Source organism: Chiloscyllium punctatum, chromosome 7 (assembly GCF_047496795.1).
Source record: "Chiloscyllium punctatum isolate Juve2018m chromosome 7, sChiPun1.3, whole genome shotgun sequence".
NCBI classification, from domain to species: domain Eukaryota; kingdom Metazoa; phylum Chordata; class Chondrichthyes; order Orectolobiformes; family Hemiscylliidae; genus Chiloscyllium; species Chiloscyllium punctatum.
In genome coordinates this window covers 54,990,043-55,010,601 of record NC_092745.1, presented here as the reverse complement: position 1 = coordinate 55,010,601, position 20,559 = coordinate 54,990,043, and the positions used below count along the sequence as shown (strand labels likewise).

Here is a 20,559-nt window from a genome sequence, read left to right as displayed (position 1 = left end):
GGAATAACTGCTTGCTATGCAGTCTGTCCATACCCCTCATAATCTTATTTACCTCAATCAGGTGCCCCTCAGTCTTTCTATCTGTAAAGAAAACAATCCAGGCCTATCTAGTCTCTCCTTATTTGTTTTTTAATTTTGTTTTTTAATTTCTCCATTCCAGACAACATCCTCGTGATCCTCCTCTGTATCCCTTCTAGTCCTATCACATTCCTTCCTGTAATGAGGTGACCAGAACTGCACACAGTACTCCAGCTGTGGCCTGATCAAAGCTCTATACAGCTACAATATTATATCCTTGCTCTTATACTCTGTGCCATGACTGACAAAAGCATGTGTCCTATATGCCTTCTTAGATGGGTTAGGAAGACAAGTTTCCACTCACACTTTGCTGTCCCCTTAGTCCCAACTCCCAAGCTTCTTCATTGGCCTGACAAATGCATGCATGGCCAGAAAAGCTGAGGATGAATACAATTTTGCTTTCTTTCTTTCTCCTATGGAATACGTACAAATTGCAAAGAATTTTGAAATTCATTGGCAACAATCTCAACAGTGTGCTTCTATTTCTCTTATTTTTTTAACAGATTGTCAGGGTCACACTAGAGATGGTCAGGTCTTCTGTGAGTGCTTTCTATTGACATTACAACTCATTTCTACTCTGGCATCCAATCAACAAACTGACATAAAATACATCCAAAACAGCCTCAAATGCTCTCAGCATTCGTTTACTTTTGTGCAGACCTCCCAAGAGAAGATTATGGAGACAGCATCCCATAAGTACAAAGCATCCTTCAGCGATGTTGTTATTGAATCCGTTGTGTGTGAAAGGTGGACGATATTGGAAGGCAAATCCCCTGCTATAAAGTAAAGGGAAATACATTTCTCTGTTCACCCATCTGTAAAAACAATTTGATTCACAGAGCACTGCAGCCACCAACAGACGGAAATTAATAACAGAGAATGCTTGGAAACACTCAGATTGTTGGTTATTTCTGAAAATGAGTCCACATTTTAATAATTAATTGGTTCCCTCTTTTACCAGTTGTTGACTGACTCGCTACCCACTGCCATTGATTTTTTTTTGGTTCAGAGTTTCAACATCTGCAGGTGTTTTTTGCACATTATTTCAGGAATATATATAGATTGATACCAGAGAAGTCTTATGGTACAGAAGAAGGTCATTTGGTCCATTGTGTTCACTGGCTTTCCAAATGGGCATCATGACTTAGTGCCACCCTTCTATTTTGTCCCCATTTCCTTGCACATTCATTAAATAGAAACAATCAACCTCTTCCTTCTTGAATGCTTTTCCAGTTGAATGTCAGTGAACCTGCCTGTACCACGTTTCCAGGCAGCACATTCCAAACCCAAACCACTTGTTCTGGAAAAACTTTCTTTCCAACATCACATTTGTTTCTTTTGCAAATCACTTTAAACCTGTGTCCATTTGTTCCTTGATCCTTTAATGATTGGAAACAATTTCTGTCTTTCTACTTTATCTTGTTCCTTCAGGATTTTGAAAACTTCTATCAGGCCTTCTCTTAAACCTTCCTCTCTGCAACGAGAGCAGTCCCAACTTCTCCAAGTTAACCTCAAAACCAAAGCTTCTCATTCTTCGAATTGTTCTTGTAAATTTCCTCTGCAGTCTTTCCACTGCATTCAGATCCGTCCAAGAGTGTGATGCCCACAATAACCTAGTTGAGGTCTGAGAAGGGCCTTATACAAATTCAGCATGACCTCCTTGCTCAAAGCCCCTGTTAGTAAAGTCCATGATACTGTACGTTTTACGAGTTGCTCTGTCAACCTCTGCTGCTACCTTCATTGATTTGTGCACTCCCTTTAAAATTGTACCTCTTATATGTCCATGGTCTTCTCACCAAATGCATCACCTCGCGCTTCTCTGCATTGAACTTTATCTGCCCACTCCACCAATCTATCTGGGATGTGTACATTCTGCAAGTGTGTGTGAGGGTGTTGATCTTGTGTACGTATGTTCGTCCAAGAGAAGATTCTGTAACTGTGTGAGTGCCTCTCCACACACATTTATAAGAGAGATCCTGTGCATGTCTGTGTATTAGTTCTACAAGTGTGATTATATGTGCAGGAAATAAACCAGAAGCATTTAAATGACACCCGGGAATTATAATAGTCAAAAATTGTATCTAGGACCAGCAATGCTTTTTGTTCTGGCTCTGCCCCCCACACACATTCAAAATCTATTCCATATGTTTCATGGTTCATTTACCCAATGAACCTCTGGGCACTCCACTGATTGTTCTTAGCTTCCGGCTCCAGAGATAAAACAGTGGATTATCACATCAGAGCTGGATTTGTCATTCTTTCAGATTTCATTTGTTGATCATATATCACCAGGTAATGCCACTTCTCCGATAATAACGATCTATATTTTGCCCATATAATACGCAATAACACATAATTAGAATGACAGCTCAATGGAGCAGTTTTATCAACTTGAATCATCGAGTACGTTCTGAGACTGCAGCCTTGAATGCACTCTTTGCCAAATCTACATCTTCTGCGAAAATAAATTGATTATCTCTCAGAATTTTCCCAGATTTGCCAATTTTTGCTTGAAGTTCTCAAAACTTCTAAGAAAGAGACAAAGACGGTTGTTCTTCAAAGCAAGACAATATTTAGTCATTTTTCTTTCTAAAAAGTATGTCAAGTTGCATGGCAAGTAGTCCATGAAAGTTTTGTAAAACATTGAGCAATACGTCCTACTTCTCTTTTGCAAGAAAGTGAATTTGGGCACTTAACATGAAAAAAAAGGAGGCCTCAGGAGTTGAAATCATACACTCGCGTAATTTATAGCTTGAATCTAGTTTAACATGTTGAGATTGAACTTTCCTCTCTCCCAGGTGAAATCAGTTTGACAGCCCAGTTTCAAGTTTAGAGCTGATTCTGCAGTGAATAGCATAACATTTGCAGCATCACTCAGAGGACTAAACCATATATCTTTTGTAGAAAATTAAACCATATCCCACTCGGGAAGTTCTTCAAGAATTTGGGCCAGAAAATGCGAGTTTTAGTCGAGAGAATCTTTGGTTTTACCACAGTTAACCTGAGTTTCTTACAGACATTAAATGTAAAAATATTTTTGTTCAACACCAACCTCTTTCATGAAATGTTGGACTTAAAGACTCCAAGAACAGGTAATTATTTTAGATAATTAGATCCTTTAATTTAGCAGTTAATCCAAAATTTGAATTTGTTTATAGAATGATTTATATTTTAACAATAGCTGCAGTTCAAAATCAGAAACATTTTAATCAAGCATTGTACGTGTAGCTCTTTTGCTTGGCCAATATTTCTCAGACAATACAAACTACATTAATGCTTTGCATGTTTCTCATCCAAATCTATTACAGTTTTAGAGCAACTGATGAAATTTCCAGTTATCAAGCCAAGAGAAAAAAAGAAATGGTTGCTATGTGAACTGAAGTGTTTTGGGAAAACAACATTTTTTTTTGCCCATATGTTGTTCTCGTGACTAGTATAACTCTGACACTATATGACTGGCAAACAACACTGCATTTGTTTCTCTTCAGCCTGCATTTGAAATAACTTTAAACTATTATTCTGAGTGAAGACTTGATGGAATTTTGTTTATTCAGTCAAAGGAGAGAAAGGAATAATGCTGTCTCTGCTTATCAATCAAAAATATTTATTGGATTTAAGCTTATTAAACAAATGTGTTTATTCAAATAAAAACTGAAAACAGTGGAATTGTTAAGTTAGCCAGGCACCATCTGACATGAAAGCTGTAGAGATGATGGTTCATGATGATGGTCTGCTGTCAGACCTGGAGTATTTTCAAGGGTCAAAGCTGTCCATCGCTGGTCTTCCAGTTCAGACAAATGTCAATTGCCTTAGAGCATTATCAATGTTTCTTTCACTCTAGATACTGTCTGTTCTGCTGAATACTTACCAGCATTTTCTGTTTTTGGTTCAGATTACAAGCATTTTCACTATTCAGTCCAATTTATTACCCAGATTTGTCTTAGTTTTATGATGTTAATGGGGAGAGCAATTTGAAGCAAAGCATGAAGCACCACAAAGATTTTATGACTCCTCGCAGTAAAGATCTTTTAACAGAGGAAGTAATGATGTATTGTTTGGCATGGGACTGTAACTATGCACAGCAGTCGGCAAAATAACAAGACAGAATGACCCCAGTTTATATTGTCAGCAATAATGAAGATAATGTTTGTTTTACGATTAAAAATAAATGCAGCTGTTAAATAAACAAGATGATATTCAGTAAAATATTAGGCTGAATAAGACAGTACACAGGTGCCAGTTGCACCCAAAGGGCTGGAGCTATTTTCTGCATTTTGCACATCTGAACAGATGCATGAGCTATTAATCATCTTGATGGAAGATGCCATGTTGAACGAACAGTGCAAGAGTACATCCACAAAACGTACTGCAGCAACTCACCAAAGCTCCTTCAGTAGCACATTTCAAACCTGAGACCTCTGCCATCTGCAATTTCTCCTCCAAGCCATACACCGTAGTGTCTTGGATCTGCATCATCATTCCTTCACTGTCACTGGATCAAAATTCCTGAAACTCCCTCCTTAACAGCATTGTGAGTGTACCTACACCACACAGACTGTAGTAGTTCAAGAAGGTGTCTCACTGCCACCTTCTGAAGGATAATTATGGATGGGTTCTGAGGAAGGGTCGCTTGACCTGAAATGTTAACTCTGAATTCTCTCCACAGATGCTGCCAAACCTGCTGACCTTTCCTAGCAATTTCTGTTTTTGTTTCTGATTTCCAGCATCTGTAGTTCTTTTAGTTTTTATAATTATGAATGGGTTTCCTTGCCAATGATAAACATCTCACATCCTGCAAAGATGTGGGATTTCTTGCCAATTATCAGATGGCAATTGACTTCTCATGTGCCTTTCTTCACATTGTTTGGATACTAAACTGTCAGCTTCTAACTTCTAATAGGATTGTACAACGCCTTCACGGGTGGGGTGTAGAGTTTCCTCTGACCTTCATTTTTGCTCCTGGATCAGGAGCACAGATTCCAGCTCCACAACCTGACCTGGAAAGAAGTGTTGTAGATGATAGCATTTTTGTTCTAGGGTAGGGGGTAGGGCTTTGGGAGCCATGGTACATGAACCAAAAGACTATGTGGAGGCTGATTGTGGAAGACAGGTTGCTGAAATGGGCTCTGTGAACCAGATCTTTGGTAAAAACACCACAACAACAAACAGCCCTTTTAGCCGTCACCCCTTTGTCTCCCCTCAACAACACCACACACATTCCCCATCAATGCCACCTCATAGCCCTTGCTAAAATCTCATTGCCACACATAGCTCCATGACAGCTTATGCCTCTTCATCTAACCACTATAGTTCTTGTACCCTCCATGGCTGGCACATACTACCCTTTACCCTTGCATCTACCAGGCCAATTCACCTGATATCCATCGTGGGCAAATATCTGGAACCACGCTAAAATAACATAAAATGACATTCTCAAGTATCTATTAAATGATTCATTATTTCCTAAAAGCTGTCATTAATTAAGAATCCATTCATTACATTGAACTTTCTTCAATCCCATACAAAAACGAGCAGTGAAATTCATAGACCTGTTTCAAAGAGTCTATAACAGTGTGGAACTCTCAGCCAAATCATGAAATGGCAGGCACCCCAGTGTGATAATGCTTGTGAAATAAGTCAATCAGCACCATTCCAGTAATTATCATGCTGATGATTATGTCAACAGATTGAAATAGCAAAAAAAAATCCACTCAGTATGTTTTTCAACTATTTCAAGGGCAGGAGTTTTAAATGCTTTAGACAATTGCTGTTGACTGTTCCAATGAGGTTTAAAGTTTGACTTCGTTTATTTGCTTTTTACATTAATTCACCTCTACTTTTAATGATTTCAAAGGACACCTTTCCTCTCCCAAAAGTCACCTAACCTCCCTAAAGGATGTCCCAAAACTAAATCCAAAGAAGTATCTGACCTCTCCAAAAGTGTACCCAACCTCTCCAAGGAAGGTGTTCTTAAAAAGTCTAATCTGCACATCTGCACAGCACATTGTCCCACTCCTGGCAGACAAAAATCAGAGATGACTGATGGATTGGCAGTGGCTATATTAGCAGCTGCCTCCCTAAGACAGAAGTACAATTTGATAGTTGTTGCTATCTCTCCACTTACAAAAGTAGCATTTACTACATTCTGGGCCAATCTGTCTCTGGAAAATAATGCTGTAACAATGGAGAGATTTGCCTTCAAAGCAAAAATTCCAGCCTGTCTCTCTGTCTTTCTTTCTGTAAGAAGGACCTGGCATTATAATGTGCGCATTCTTGACAGTCCAAACCCAGTCACTCACATTCATGAGTGAATTGGGTGAAGCACAGATTGATGTAAACAATTTAGATGTGTTTTGGAATTTGAATTCTTGCATAGTTATCATAAATGGATATTGTTGTTAGGGGAGAGATGATTGTAAAGAAGACCTGTCATTGACCATGCTTGGTAAAGAGCAGACATCAGTGCCACACATATAGAAATGGAATGCTAGTTGCAAGCATGAGGGATGGCTTCAACATTGTTTAAACAGTGCCAAGAAGACATTTTAGTCAGACGTAGATTCCTTGATGTCTGATTATGGACTAATAGCAAATTATTCTTTGACCGTCATTAAATAGAAAATCCAGCTGAAGAAATATCTGCATGATGCCAGTCATTACATCAATTCAGCCTCCAGTGATCATACCACACCCATCAATAACCATGTGGACAGATAAAAGAAACAGGAAGAGTGATTGAACAGGTTGGAGGCATCAACTAGATAGTGTAAACCATTAGTAAGATTAACATTCAGAGGTTAGGGTAATTTTTTTGAATTCCGCGAAGTGGTCAAGCAAGCTCCTGAAGGTCATGGTTATGCATGAAGTAATACCAGTTTAAACTCAACTTGCCCAAAACACTTTAATACTATGATCCCTTCTTATCTATTTAATATAAAAATATTAATTTTCATGAAGAACGCAACATTGATTTTCCATTTAGTATGTGAAGATCATGGAAGTTACTGTTGCATTAAAAGTTATACCTGATTTTCATTGGGTTTGTGTCTCCAGTTTTCTGCGAAATTTGTTGGAATTTTCATTGCATTTCCTTAGAAGTAGACTGCTTGAGAATCAGGCCAGTTGCTTTATCCTGGATAGTGTCAAGCTTCTTGAGTGTTGTTGGAGTTGCACTCATTCAGGCAAGTGGGGAGTATTCCAACACATTCCTGACTTGTGCCTTGTAGATGGTGAACTAAAGTCAAAAGATGAATTATTCACTGCAAGATTCTTAGCCGCTAACCTTTCTTGTAGTCACAATATTTATATGGATACTCCAGTTCAGTTTCTGAATAACAATAACCACAGGATGTTAATTGTGGGAAATTGAGTAATGCACCATTGAATGTCAAGAGACAATCTCTTGGAGGTGGTAATTGCCTGGAATATGTGTGGTACTAATGTCACTTACCACTTAACAGTCCAAACCTGGATATTGTCCAGAGCTTGCTGTATTTGAATATTTATTGCTTCAGTGGCAAATGGTGTTGTACATTATTCAATCATCAATGAACATCTCCATTTTTGACCGTATGATGCAGAGAAGGTCATTGACAAAGCAGCTGAAAATGGTTGGGCCAAGGACACTCCTTGAGGGACTGTCCTGCAGAGATGTCCTGGAGCTGAAATGACTGACCTCCAACAATCACAACTATCTTCCTTTGTGCCAGATATGATTTCAACAACCTGATTCCCATTGATTCCAGTTTTGCTAGGTCCTCTTGATGCCACACTATCAAATGTGACCTTGATGTCACTCTCACCTCCTCTCTGGAATTCAGCTCTTTGGCCTACATTTGAACCAACATTTGGAATGAGTGGCTCAGGTGGAAACTGAACTGATTTAGACATAAAATTAAACCATAGTTCCATTATTATAACAAGAATAGGGTTAGATTCAAGAGGAAGCTACCAGGAAGGGAAGAATAAAATGTTTAAGAGTGATGTGAGATATCAAAGGATGACCTGATTCAGGTATTCAAGATGCTGAAGCTCATAATAAAGTATGTTGTGATAAATCATTTCTAATCATTGACAGGACGTATCAAATTTAAAATGCTCTCAAAGAGAATTGAAGGCAACGTTTTGAAAATGTCTTTACATACAAAGTACTTAGACTTTGGCATTCTCTGTCACAAGCCACTGTCAAAAAAATGCTTTTCCTTTTAAAAAGAAAGTTGCTTAGATAAAGCAATGCTCAAGAGTACAGGAAACCATTCTCAGAATTGGATTACACTAGATGACTCATAAAGAATAACACTGGTACATTTTAAGACTGGCAATGTTGTGTAATGTTTTGTGTCTTCAATGGGCTCTCTTTGAGGTTATATTAATTTATTCCTTAAATTTGATTGTATTTTAAATAAATTCATCACTGCTTTATTTTGATTGTCTTACTTCCTTTTTATTAACTTAGTTTCTCAACTCTTAATTTCAGTAGATTCCTTTCACCCTGTTTGATGCATCTGTATATTGAAATATTGTATGTTCCAACTTTGAATGAATGATTATTATCATCCCTGTAGTTTTTGATTTGCACTGTTGTTTTTGTTTAAATTGTATCATCAAAAAGTCAGAGAAGAATCAATTAATGTTTTCCAATGGGCATGTCATTCCGTGGTTCGCCTGCTCACTAGATTACACTCTGATAGGCAGGAACATGCTCTGTCTCCAGAACTAAAGTGCATTGTCTAACCTGAGATGTCATCTCTTATACATTGATAAAACCTTTAATTATCTAGGGACAAAGCCTGGAAAGTGATCTAGATTTTGCATTTTAATCAGCAGTCTACTTCCAAACTGATTAAAGGATTCAACAAGGGCAGCTAGTTTTAAAGTTGTTAACTTTTTGCTTATAAATACTGTGTCATTTACCTCTGTATCATACCATGTCTGAGGAAGGAGCTGAGCTCCAAAAGCTTGCAATTCTGACAAAGCTGTTGGACTAAAACCTGGTGTTGTTTGATTTTTGACCTCGTCCACCCCAGTCCAACTCTAGCATCTCCACATCAGACTGCCTAATATGTGGGATATACCAGAGAGGCAGTTAGCAAAGGGAAATGGAGCTACTAAGCATCTTAGAGGAATTATCTCTGTTTGTATTCGCAAATGTGTCTAACAAATGGTCCTGTAAGTTTACAGCATTTTCCATGTTGTCAAGGCTTCAAGCAACATTGACAGCTCTCTGTCCATCTTCACAAAGTTGGAGCTAGAGAGTTTGGATTCTGAAGGTCAGATGCTGAGATGGAACATGACAGATTCCCAATGCCTCCTTTCTACCTGCAATTATTGTCAAACTAATAACCAAGAAACAAAACAATGACAATTCATCCAACTCCGATTTTCTACTTTGGAGGACACCATCATAAGATATAGGGGAGCTATGGAGGGTTAGGGAGAACTAGTAGTGGAGCTTCACATAAGGCTACAAATGACCACAGATTTAGAAGCTGCGATGATCTTTCCTTAGTAGATCCCTTTGGAAATCTCCAATTAGATATTTCATTTGTATAAACAAGGGGTGGGAGGAGGGAGGGGAAGGTATGCACAAAATGTAAGATAGTGAGAAATACAGAGGAACAAAGAAAATATTCATAGACAGATAGTTAAAGGTGATTAAGAAGAGATACAGGATACACTTTATTAGCTGAGCCACAGAAAACAGGTAAGTTATGGGGGAGTTATGTAGAATGCTACTTAGGCCACAGTTAAAGGACTGCAAACAGTTCTCATTACCACATCACAGGAAGTATATGGTCACACTAGAAGATTTAAGAACTTGCTTCCAGGAATGGTGAGTTTCAGCTATGGTGAAAATAATAAAGGTTGGGCTTGTTTTCTTTTGAGTAGAGAGGGTTTGGGGGATTTATTTGAGGATAGGAAGAACCTATTTCTTTTAGCAATAACTTGGGGGCACAGATATAAACTAATTATCAGAGGATTAAATAAAAGTGAAGAAGTAAGACTCATATGGTACTCAGTGCCTGCAAGGTTAGTAGAGGCAAAAAATAACACTTCTAACATTTAAAAAAGCATTTTCACTTTAAATGTTGTAACCTAAATACACTATGGACAAGAGCTGGTAAGTGTTACTGAACTGGCTCCTCTTTTTCAATTTCCACAGACATAAAGATCTGAATGGCCTCCCTCTCTACTTCAAACTTGTTTGTAGTTTAAATAGGATTTGTGCAAGCTGAACAAATACTGTTTTTAAAAAAAATGTAGGTACCAATTGTAAAAGGAGGAGGACTACAATAAAATGTGATTTTGTTACTGTAACATGGGAGGCATTCATGTTGTACCAAATGTGGCAGTGGATAAAGCTCCCATTATTCTGAAATGTCTGTGTTACACTGCCATTAAAAAAAAGTCTCCATGTCTTGTCATTATCAAATGCCATGACTATATCAAAAGATACTATTACTGTAATCTTCCAGACTGTCTACTGTGAGATTTTTTGTTTTTTTTCTTTTGCTGCTTTTAAAATAAAAACAGTTGGACCTCTGATATTTTTATTTTAGACACATGCTCTCTGGGCATTTCAAACCTTTTTTTTTCCTTGATCTTTGGTTTGCATTGGTCCCATTCCCAGGAATGTAGGCAGCAGCAGGAGTGGTCCCCTTCTTGGGGGTCGGCAGCAGCAGGAGTGATCCCCTTCCCAGAGTATTGGTAGTAGCGGGTTTCTTTGTTGAAGTAGCAGTCCAAGGAGCCGGCAGTGGTAGCAACATAAGCCAGAATGAGGCATAGGGGCCCAGCGTTGAGCTTGAGCCCAGTTTGGGAGCCAGCAGCTGCATGGTCGAGATCGGCCCAGCACAGACTCATGGTGGCAACAATGTTGGCAGAGGCAATATGGCACCAAAGAGTGGTGACACAGTGGTTCCAGTGACGGTGGTGCGGCACCAGGGCATGGCTAGGCCCAGGTATCTGATGGCAGAGTTGGTGACATTCCTGTTGCAGTGTCATGCAGGGTACTCTGGGAACTTGAGTGATCTCAGACTGAGGGATGGGCTTACTGGAGGCGAGGATGAATGTTGAATGAGGGGGAGTGATCTTGTTGTTTCCGTTTTTTGTATTTCTGATTCTGTTTTTAATCCTGTCTTTTGCATACTACATCGATGCCAGAAAGTGGCAATTTTGCACACTTTTCAATGTACTCCTGTATTTGTGTACTTGATTACACATGACAATAAATCTAAATCCAAATCAAACTCAAATGCATTTGAGAGCAGGATGGAATTGAAAGCTCTTCCCTAAACTCTGTTACAATATCTGCTCAAAAACTTTCTCACTAATGTTTCAGACATTGAATAGCAGTAACAAGTATGAGAATGGCAATGAGGAATTTTGTTAACGCCGTGCAATGTCTTATGACAAACCAAAGGTTCCTTGCTTGGTGCAGTAGCAACAATGTGACTGGAATATATTGCTCAATGGGTCTGCTTTGCATTAGAGAAACTGGATGGATTCAGAATAATATTTTCTGCTTTATTCATCCTCACAACAACAGAATCATTTTGATTTTGCATGTGACTGCTTTAAGCAGGATAGCAGGCAGACATTTGAAATACTAGGGGTTAGAACAGTGGCACCAATTGTGGTTTGGGAACTCCTGAGATCTGTGTGAGTTTTGTAGTGGCTGTATAACTGAGCCATGAAATAGCATAGAATGGAAACTAGGCATTTGATAAGCCACTCAGCCCTTCATAGCAATTGATGATCTATTTGCATATGACAAATACTTAGGTGACTTGTGAAATGCTTGTTTTTTTCTGTAATGTTCAGAGATGGGGAGCTGCAAAAAACCTCAAGAAAATTAAACTATTCATCATTGTGATGCAACTTTGTCCCAACCATAGTACTAACACAAAACTGCTCAAAACAATGTAAACCTATTTGTCTGGTTTTCAGCTGTGGCCCAGTGATAGCATTATCGCCTCTGAGTCAGAAAGCTGTGGGTTCAAGTTCCATTTCAGAGATGTAAGCACCAAATTGAAGCTATGCCCTGATGCAGTACTGAGGGTGTGCTGCACTGCCAGAGGTGCTTTAATGTGCATGAGACATTTAGAGGGAAGCCCTGCCTGCATGCAAGCCATTGAGCATAAAACACTTCATGACAGGAGTGTTTTCCTGATGTAATGGCCAATATTAATCCTTAATACTAAAACAAATTGGCAGCTGTATTCCCCTGCATTTCAAAATGCTTTGAGATGTTGTGAAAGGAATTATATATATGCAGGTTCTGCCTTTCAATGCCTGTTGCTCAATTGATTTACAAAAAAACTGCAAAAATGCAAAATTTCACCTAAACTTTAGAAGGAACAAACAGCAAATTTTATCATGTGATAATTTTTCAAAAGGAATTCTTCACTAACAGCAGATACTTTTAAGTAATTGAGGCATATTCCACATTCAAGTTATGAGCATTATATTGCTCTTATTGTTTTCAGGAGGTTGCAGCAATGACATGGTTAACCATAGCTTTGAAGCACAATGTAAACACATGGATTGTAATGTGGGTGAGGTTTTACAGTTCCGTTTGGCAGCAGAAAAGTACATAGCTGTAAGACTAATGTGATTGCAGGTCTGCTAAAGAAATAAGGCAAATTCAAACAGCTAGAATATAGTTTAGAAAAGGTGATACTATTATTTAAAGTTCAGCACTTACTCTGGTTCTCTTTTTTCAGACCTGAAAATCTGCTTACCTAAGATGGTCGCGACTTCATTTCCCATTATACATCTGCTATTAATGCTGCTACACTGTCTAGATCTTACAAGTGCTCAGGTGAATCCAGGTAAGGTATCAACTAGCAATATGATTGATGTAATGTTTCTGAAAATAACATCATAGAATTAGATACGTGTACATGGTTTCACAATTTGTTAATTTGAAAATAACTTTGCAAACAAACAAACCGTCTTTTTCTCTCCCCAAATATTTTAACTCCCCAAAATCTGATATGCTACATTATACATGGAATACTTAAAATATATCTTTTAGTCATTGAATTATATAGCATGGAAACAGACCTTTCAGTTTGACTCATCCATGCTGATCAGGTTTCCCAAACTAAACTAGTCCCATTTGCCTACATTTGGCTATGTCCCTTTGAACCCTCATCTAAATCACTAATATATATTGTGCATAGCTCAGAACCAAGCACTGATCCCTGCAGTACTGTGGTAGTCACCTCCTGCTACTCAGAAAAAGGATCAGTTTATTCCTAATCTTTGTTTCCAGTCTGCCAACCAATTTTCTATCCATGTTTTTACACTACCCCCAAACCTATTTGCTTTAATTTTAAATGCTAATTTCTTATGAGCGACCTAATTGAAAGCCTTCTGACAGCCCAGGTAAACCACATTCACTTGCTCCCCCTTATTCACTTCATTAGTTGCATCCTCAAAAAATTCCAGTAGATTTGTCATACGTGATTTCCCTTTCATAAAGCTATGCTGACTGATCCTGTACGATCCTGTCACTATTTTCCAAGTGCTCTGCTACTGAATCCTTTATCACAGACTCTAGTATTTTCCCACTATGGATATCAGGCTAACCAGTCTATAATTCCCTGTTTTACCTTGACCTCCTTTTTTTAAATAATGGGGTTACATTAGCTATCTACCAATCAATAGGAAGTGTTCCACTGTCTAGAGATTATGAATGATGACCACCAACTTATTCAATATTTCTAGGGCCACTTTATTAAATGCTTCAGGATATCAATTTATTGACCTTTAATCCCACCTAATTCCATAACATTATATCCCTACTAATACTGACTTCCTTCAGTTCATCCCTCTCATTAGACCATGTCCCCAATATCTTAGGACATTGTTTGTGTCCTCCATTGCAAAAACAGATGCAAGTGTGTATTTAATTGAACATTTCCTCCTCTAAATCAATCCTTTTGTTATTTGTTGAAATCTGAACTGTTCCCAATCCTCAGGCCTGCTGCTTTTTTTTGATCAGTTTGTATGACCCTGCCTTGGATCTATTGCTATCACTAAATTCCCTTGTTGGCTAGGTTTGGGTCACCTTTTCTATTTTATTTTTGTGTCAGGCAGGAATGACCAGTTCTTGCAATTCATCCACGTGATTGTTAAATGTTTGCAATTATGTTTCCACTGTCAGCCCTCTAAGTAATATTCCAGTTTATCATATCCAGGCACCTGATAGTCAGCTCTCATTGTAGCTTCCTTTACTTAGATTCAAGATTCTCATCTCAGAATCAACTACATCACATTCTATCTTGAATTGGCTGCCCTCTTCTCCATGTATTTCCTCGATTTATTGAGCCAGAAAAGCATCCATTACATACTCAAGGAATTCATTCCGTGTGGTATTGTTTCTAATTTGATTTGTCCAATCTATACAGAGATTAAAGTCATCAATAATTACAACTGCACTTTTATTGCTTGTATCTCTAACTTTCTGTTTAATGCCTTTTCCAACGTTAACAGTACAGTTTGGGGTTCAAATGTATACCCCCACTATTGTTTAAAAGGTAAAATCTTGAATTAACATTATAGCTTCCTTTTATTTCATGCTACTCGAGCAGAAATAGTTCCTTTGTGACTTGGTTCTACACCATGGACAAGTCAGGTTTACAACTACTCCACACTGTTGAATCTTTACGGATGCTATTAAAATTATACCTTTTTTGATTTCCTAGGGTGAAGCAGTATCACAGGAAGAATTGCCACTGAAATTCTGATTGATTAGTACAGAGGAACCTCGATTATCCGAATATCAGTTATCCAAATATTAGATTATCCAAAGGGGCTCTCAAGGTCCTGATAGAAACGCTATGTCAAAGAGCTGCTTCAACCCTGATCACATCTTTTGTTTGCAAGTGCAATGATTAAAAAGGAACTCGGCCCACTGAAATGCTGCCAAGAACAGTCCTGGACAGTCCAGGAACCGTCTCCAAATGACTGACATCCCGTCCTCTCTCTTGTCCTACACACACTCCTTGGAGTTCTACATTGGGGTGAACCCCAAAACCCCCCCCTTCCCCAGATAATCTCTCCAACATTGTCCTGTACAGGGCAAAGGTGGAATGTATCAGAAAGTTGCAGTAAAAGGTTGTGCGTGCGTTATTTGGAGACTTACCCCACAAAAGGCAGCAGCAATCTTACTGTTGGTGTACAGTCTGGCTACCAGGGGTGGTCAGCCGTGGGAGGCGGGGGCACGGATTGGGGAGTGCGGGTTTGAGGAGCTGGCGGGGGGCGGGGACGGCATTGAGGTGACGGACGATGTTGGGGTGGGGTGGGGGTGGAAAGTGTTGGGGCACTGGTGAGGGTGGTCGGGGTTGGAGTGGGCAGGGAGTGGGGGCAGAGTTGGGGGTGGGTAAACAAGGTTTGAGGGGCGGGGTTGAGGGGCAGGGGTGGGGCAGACGGGGTTGGAGTGGGCAGGGGATGGGATGGAGTTGTGTGTTTGGGGGTTGGGAGATGGGGTTTGGGGGGCGGCGTTGGGGACGGGCAGGGGGCAGGAGCTCACATGCGGTGTGCAGCTGCCTAGTCTCCTGGATGGGGAGCAGACTTATCAGAAAACTCCGAGTCCCAGAGGAAATCAATTAACCGAATAATCAATTATCTGAACGAAATAGTGCCCGCCCACCTCTTTCGGATAATCTTTTTTAGATTGTTGCACAAAGTCAAGATTTACTCCAGTTGACAGAGATTGATTGTTATTGTTATGGACCAGACTAGACCCCCTCAAAATATTTTTAAGAAGGTAGCCTAGACCCTAACCTTTCTTTGTTTTAAAGACAAATGTAAAGTGCTGTGTTCTAGATACAATTAAATTGGGTCAATACAATTAAATTGGGTCAAACTACTTGACATTAAGCAAAGCACAATTTATTCAAACATGATAGTTAAAATACAACAAAAGGAAGAAGAACTTAGAATGACAACTCTTCAGGAAAAAAATAACAGAATAATAGATACAGTAACTATTACTAACTTTTCCAATATAATAACATCTCATAAACAAACCCCTTGGCAAAAAGGCAACTTCAGAAACAGATGGTCTCATGTGTAATCCAACAGCAAAGAGAAAGAAAGTATATCAAGCAAACACTCAGAGAGAGTAGTAGCTTCCAATCCCATTGAGACTCAAATAATAAATGATGCTGAATCTCAAGGCTAAAAACTAGGAATCCTGGTCTGTGAGAGCTGGCCACACCTAGCCATACTGCTTCTATTTTTCCAATTTAAAAAAAACCAAGGCCTCCTAAGCTGTTTACTTTATGGGCTTTTAATAGCCAGCTCTGTACCTCTGCCTTAAAACCTCTCTTTAAAGAAACCAGGACAAAATAAACTACTTAAAACCAAAGCATCATTACACTTCCTCCCCTTGAAAAAAAATGAACCATCAATACATAGAAAGGTAGCTTAATTTTTAAAAACACTGTTGGTACACTACAATGCATATACATTACATTGACTCTAAGCATGTAAACCTTCACTCCTTCAGGCTATTTCAGTCAGGTTTTTTTTCTGTTACCAAATGCCTCCATCTTTCTTCATCAAAATCTTAACCACACTTCAGCAATTACATTCTCTCATCCTGCCATGTGTATATCTTCAAATTGAATGGCTACAATAATAAACTCCATCTAAACAATCTGGAAATTTTTACCTTAAATTTCTCCAAAGATTTTAACGGGATTATGATCACTATATACAATTGTCTCAGACACCTGACTGGCAATGTAAATGGTGGAATGTTGTAATGCCAACACCAAGTTCAAGGTTTCCTTCTCAATCATGGAATATTTCTATTGATGATCATTCAATTTTCTGGAAAAATACCCATTAGGTCTTTCTGTCTTCACATTGTCGTCTTGTAAGAATACAGCATCAAGACCCACATCACTCACATCGATAGCCACCTTGAATGGCTTTGTGTGATTAGATGTGGCTAACACTGGAGCAGTGGTTAACACAGTTTTTGGGCTGTCAAATGCCTTGTCCACTAAAACTTTCTGCACTTTTTCAATGCGTCAGCCAGTGGAGCAATCTCATTGTGAAAATTCAGTATGAACTTCTGATAAAAACCACTCAAGCCCAGGAATCGTGGTACTGCTCCTTCCATTGATGGTGTGGGAAACTCCTCCGATAACCTTTGTTTTCAAATTACGTAGGGCCATTTGTCCATGTCCAATGACATGGCCCAGGAATATGACTTGGGCTTTTGCAAATTCACTTGTAGCCAGGTTTATCAACAAGCCACCTCCAAAAGTCAATTGAACAATTCCAACAAATGTTCCTTCCAAGTGTGACTAAAAATTGTTCGTGTATACTACACAACTGAGTAATCCAGGGATGACTTTGTTGGTTAGTCTTTTTGAAATTTGCCTGGTGCATTTGTCATACCAAACAGCATGATGTTAATTTGATACAGTCCATTCAGTGTCATGGAAGCCAAAATTGTCTTTGCTGTTTCAGATGAAGGTACCTGCCAGTACTGTCTGAGTAAATCCAACCTAGAAATATAAGTTGCTGTCCCACCTTTTCAATATAGTCTTCTAAATGCAGAATAGAATAGAATGCAGACTTTGTGATAGTCCACACATAATCATTGGGTGCCATTTGGTTTTAGCATTATTACCACATGGGTGAGTTCCAGTAGCTACAATTTACTTTAATTATGTTGTCTTTGAGTGTGCATTCAATCTCTTTTTTAAACTGTGCTAACTTTAGAGGATTAAACATTTAAGGATGTTGCTTAACTGGAACAGCATTTCCTATATCTGTATCTTGCATAATAAGAATAGTACAGGTAGACAACCCTTTATCTGAAATCCCAAAATCTGAAAAGCTCCAAAATCCAAAAGTTTTTTTTTGTGAATTTTTTTTCTCAATTACAAGGTTGTTTGGCGTCCAAACAGTCAACCCAACTCGACACCCACTTGATGCGTGTCACTCAGATGCAATGTCGGGAGATATGGCCCAGCCCTGGCAGGCCTCAATTCTGTTTCAGGGCTTGTTTTACTCACTGTGAGTCTGCTCTTTGGTAAGATATTTAAACATTTCACATCAAACTGTCACTAATCCTGAAATTCAAAAAATTCTGAATTCCGAAAACCAGTTGGTCCCAAGCATTTCAGATAAAGGATTGTGCACCTGTACTTCCCAGATTATTCCCATACGTTTCCCCATGTGATTGTAATAACTCTTTCAGGTCATTTTGATTTTCCTTGAGAAGGTAAGTCAAATATCTATCCTTTTTTTTAGAACTGCCTCATTGTCCAATTTAATTTGAGGAATGTCCATATCAGAATCATCTGAACTTGGTTCTTCACTCTGTGTTGTAACCAGTAATGCATTCCCTTTTTGCTTATCAAAATAACCTTTGAACATATTCTCAAGACACACTCTGTGAGACTTCTTTCTATCTGGCATTCCCTTCAAATACTTCACCTCACTTTCCTTTCAATTTGTTATGGCCCACTAAACCTTGCTGGTAAAGGTCCACCTACCTTTGGAAGTAACAGTAACACTTTATCTCCACTAGCAAAATTGAAAATTTTTGATTTCTTGTCTGCTTCCTGTTTCATTATATGCTGAACTACTTTTAATTGCTGTCTAGCCAACTCAGCTTTCCCTAACATTTCACGCATAGTCCAAATGTTTGATCTCTGAACTCTGACTCACCAATTTCTCCTTAATTAATTTCTGTGGGTCCTCTCACCTCATGCCCAAAAACTTATTCAAATGGACTGAATTTAGTAGATTCATTTGGTGCATCCCTAATTTCAAAGTGTATAAATGAAATTCCTTTATCCCAATCTTCTGGATAGTCTTGACTGTAGGTCCTCAACATGGTCTTTAAAGTTTGATGCCACCATTTTAATGTAACTTGTGATTCTGGAAGGTATGCAGTGGATTTGAATTGTTTTATTCCTAAGCTAGCCATAATTTTTAAAAATAATATTAATGTAAAATTTGACCCTTGATATGATTTTATCTCTATGGGTAGTCCGTACCTAGTAAAAAAAAATTGAGTGACTCTTGTACAGTCCTTTTAGCTGTGATACTCCCTAATGGCATGGCCTCTGGAAATTTCCTCATAGAATCCCTTCAATGTGGAAACAGGTCCTTTGGCCCAACAAGTCCACACTGACCCTCTGAGGAATAACCCACCCAGACCCATTCCCCTACATTTACCCTGACTAATACATCTATCCTACACATGGGTAATTCAGCATAGCCAATTCACCTAACATGCATACCTTTGGATTGTGGGAGGAAACCAGAGCACCTGTAGGAAACCCTCACAGGGAGAATGTGCAAACTCCTCACTTGCAATCGCCCAAGATTGGAATCGATCCTAGGTCCCTGGCACTGTGAGGCAGCAGTGCAAACCACTGAGCCACTGTGCCACCAATATTGTAGACACATCCATTATGGTCAGCCAATATGATTCCCACTTTTAGTCCTATGCAATCAATTAAGACCCTTGTAAAAGATCTCACAAATGCGGAAATGGATATTTTGGGTGCTGGTTTTATCGCTGCCTAAGGTTTCTCAAATACCTGAGGAGTCTGGAAGAAGAGTTACACGAAACATTGACTTCTCCACCTCCTGAAGCAGCCTGGCTTGCTGTGTTCTTCCAGTGTCCTGTTTGTCTACCTTGGAATCCAGTATCTGCAGTTTTTTTGTCTCTAACGTACGATATGTCCAGCAAAACTCAACCACATCCTTATGCAGTCCAGGCCAATGAAAATGGTTTCGTATTTTGGCTAAATTATCCTTCTTCCAAATGACCACCTACTCCTAATTCATCCACAACATCTCCTTTCTATAACCCACGGGTAATACAATTTCATGAACTTCTGCCCATTTCGCATATGCCTGAATATGCGATGGTCTCCATTTCCTCCTCAAGACCTTTTAAGGTCTGGAAAGTTTTTACCTTCTGGATACACTCAGATTCTCTTCTGTGTCCGCTTTTTTGATACAACTGCTTCAGTTTTTTTTAATCTTTCTCTTGTAATTCAGTTAATTTCTTTGAACTAAAAATATTCACTTTGTCTTCCACCTGTTCTTATTTTTGCTCAACCATTTGATCAAACATAGTCTCTCACAACTGAACCTCAATTTCCCGATCTTTACTCTTTTGTTTCTCCTCCTGCTTCAACCTGTGGTTTTGTGACCTTGTTACCACACAGTCAGGAAAAATATCAGGATAAACTTCTTATAGTACCTCAGTTGCCTGATTTTCCACTGGCTTTTCAACCACAGCAGGCATCACTCCCACCTGCGATCCAGTTATATCATTACCAAGGATAAATTGTATTGCTGGAACCAAGAGTTTGTCCAGTGTTCCAACCATCACTTCTCCACTTTTCACTGGACACTCCAACCTAACCTGACATAATGGAGCATTCTCATCTCACCATGAATTCCACATATTAACACTTTTTCTGGCAA

General features: G+C 38.9%; 1 protein-coding gene across 3 annotated transcripts in view; it reads left to right on the top strand.

The window, feature by feature from the left end:
- The window catches only part of LOC140479660 (discoidin domain-containing receptor 2-like), a 155,610-nt gene that overhangs the window by 75,908 nt on the left and 59,143 nt on the right, over positions 1-20,559 (top strand). For all 3 annotated transcript variants that reach the window (XM_072573604.1, XM_072573605.1, XM_072573603.1), the window contains exon 2: positions 12,801-12,908. In XM_072573604.1, coding sequence (XP_072429705.1) covers positions 12,824-12,908 — 85 coding nt within the window. In that variant the 5' untranslated portion in view covers positions 12,801-12,823. The remainder of the gene's footprint in view (positions 1-12,800; positions 12,909-20,559) is intronic.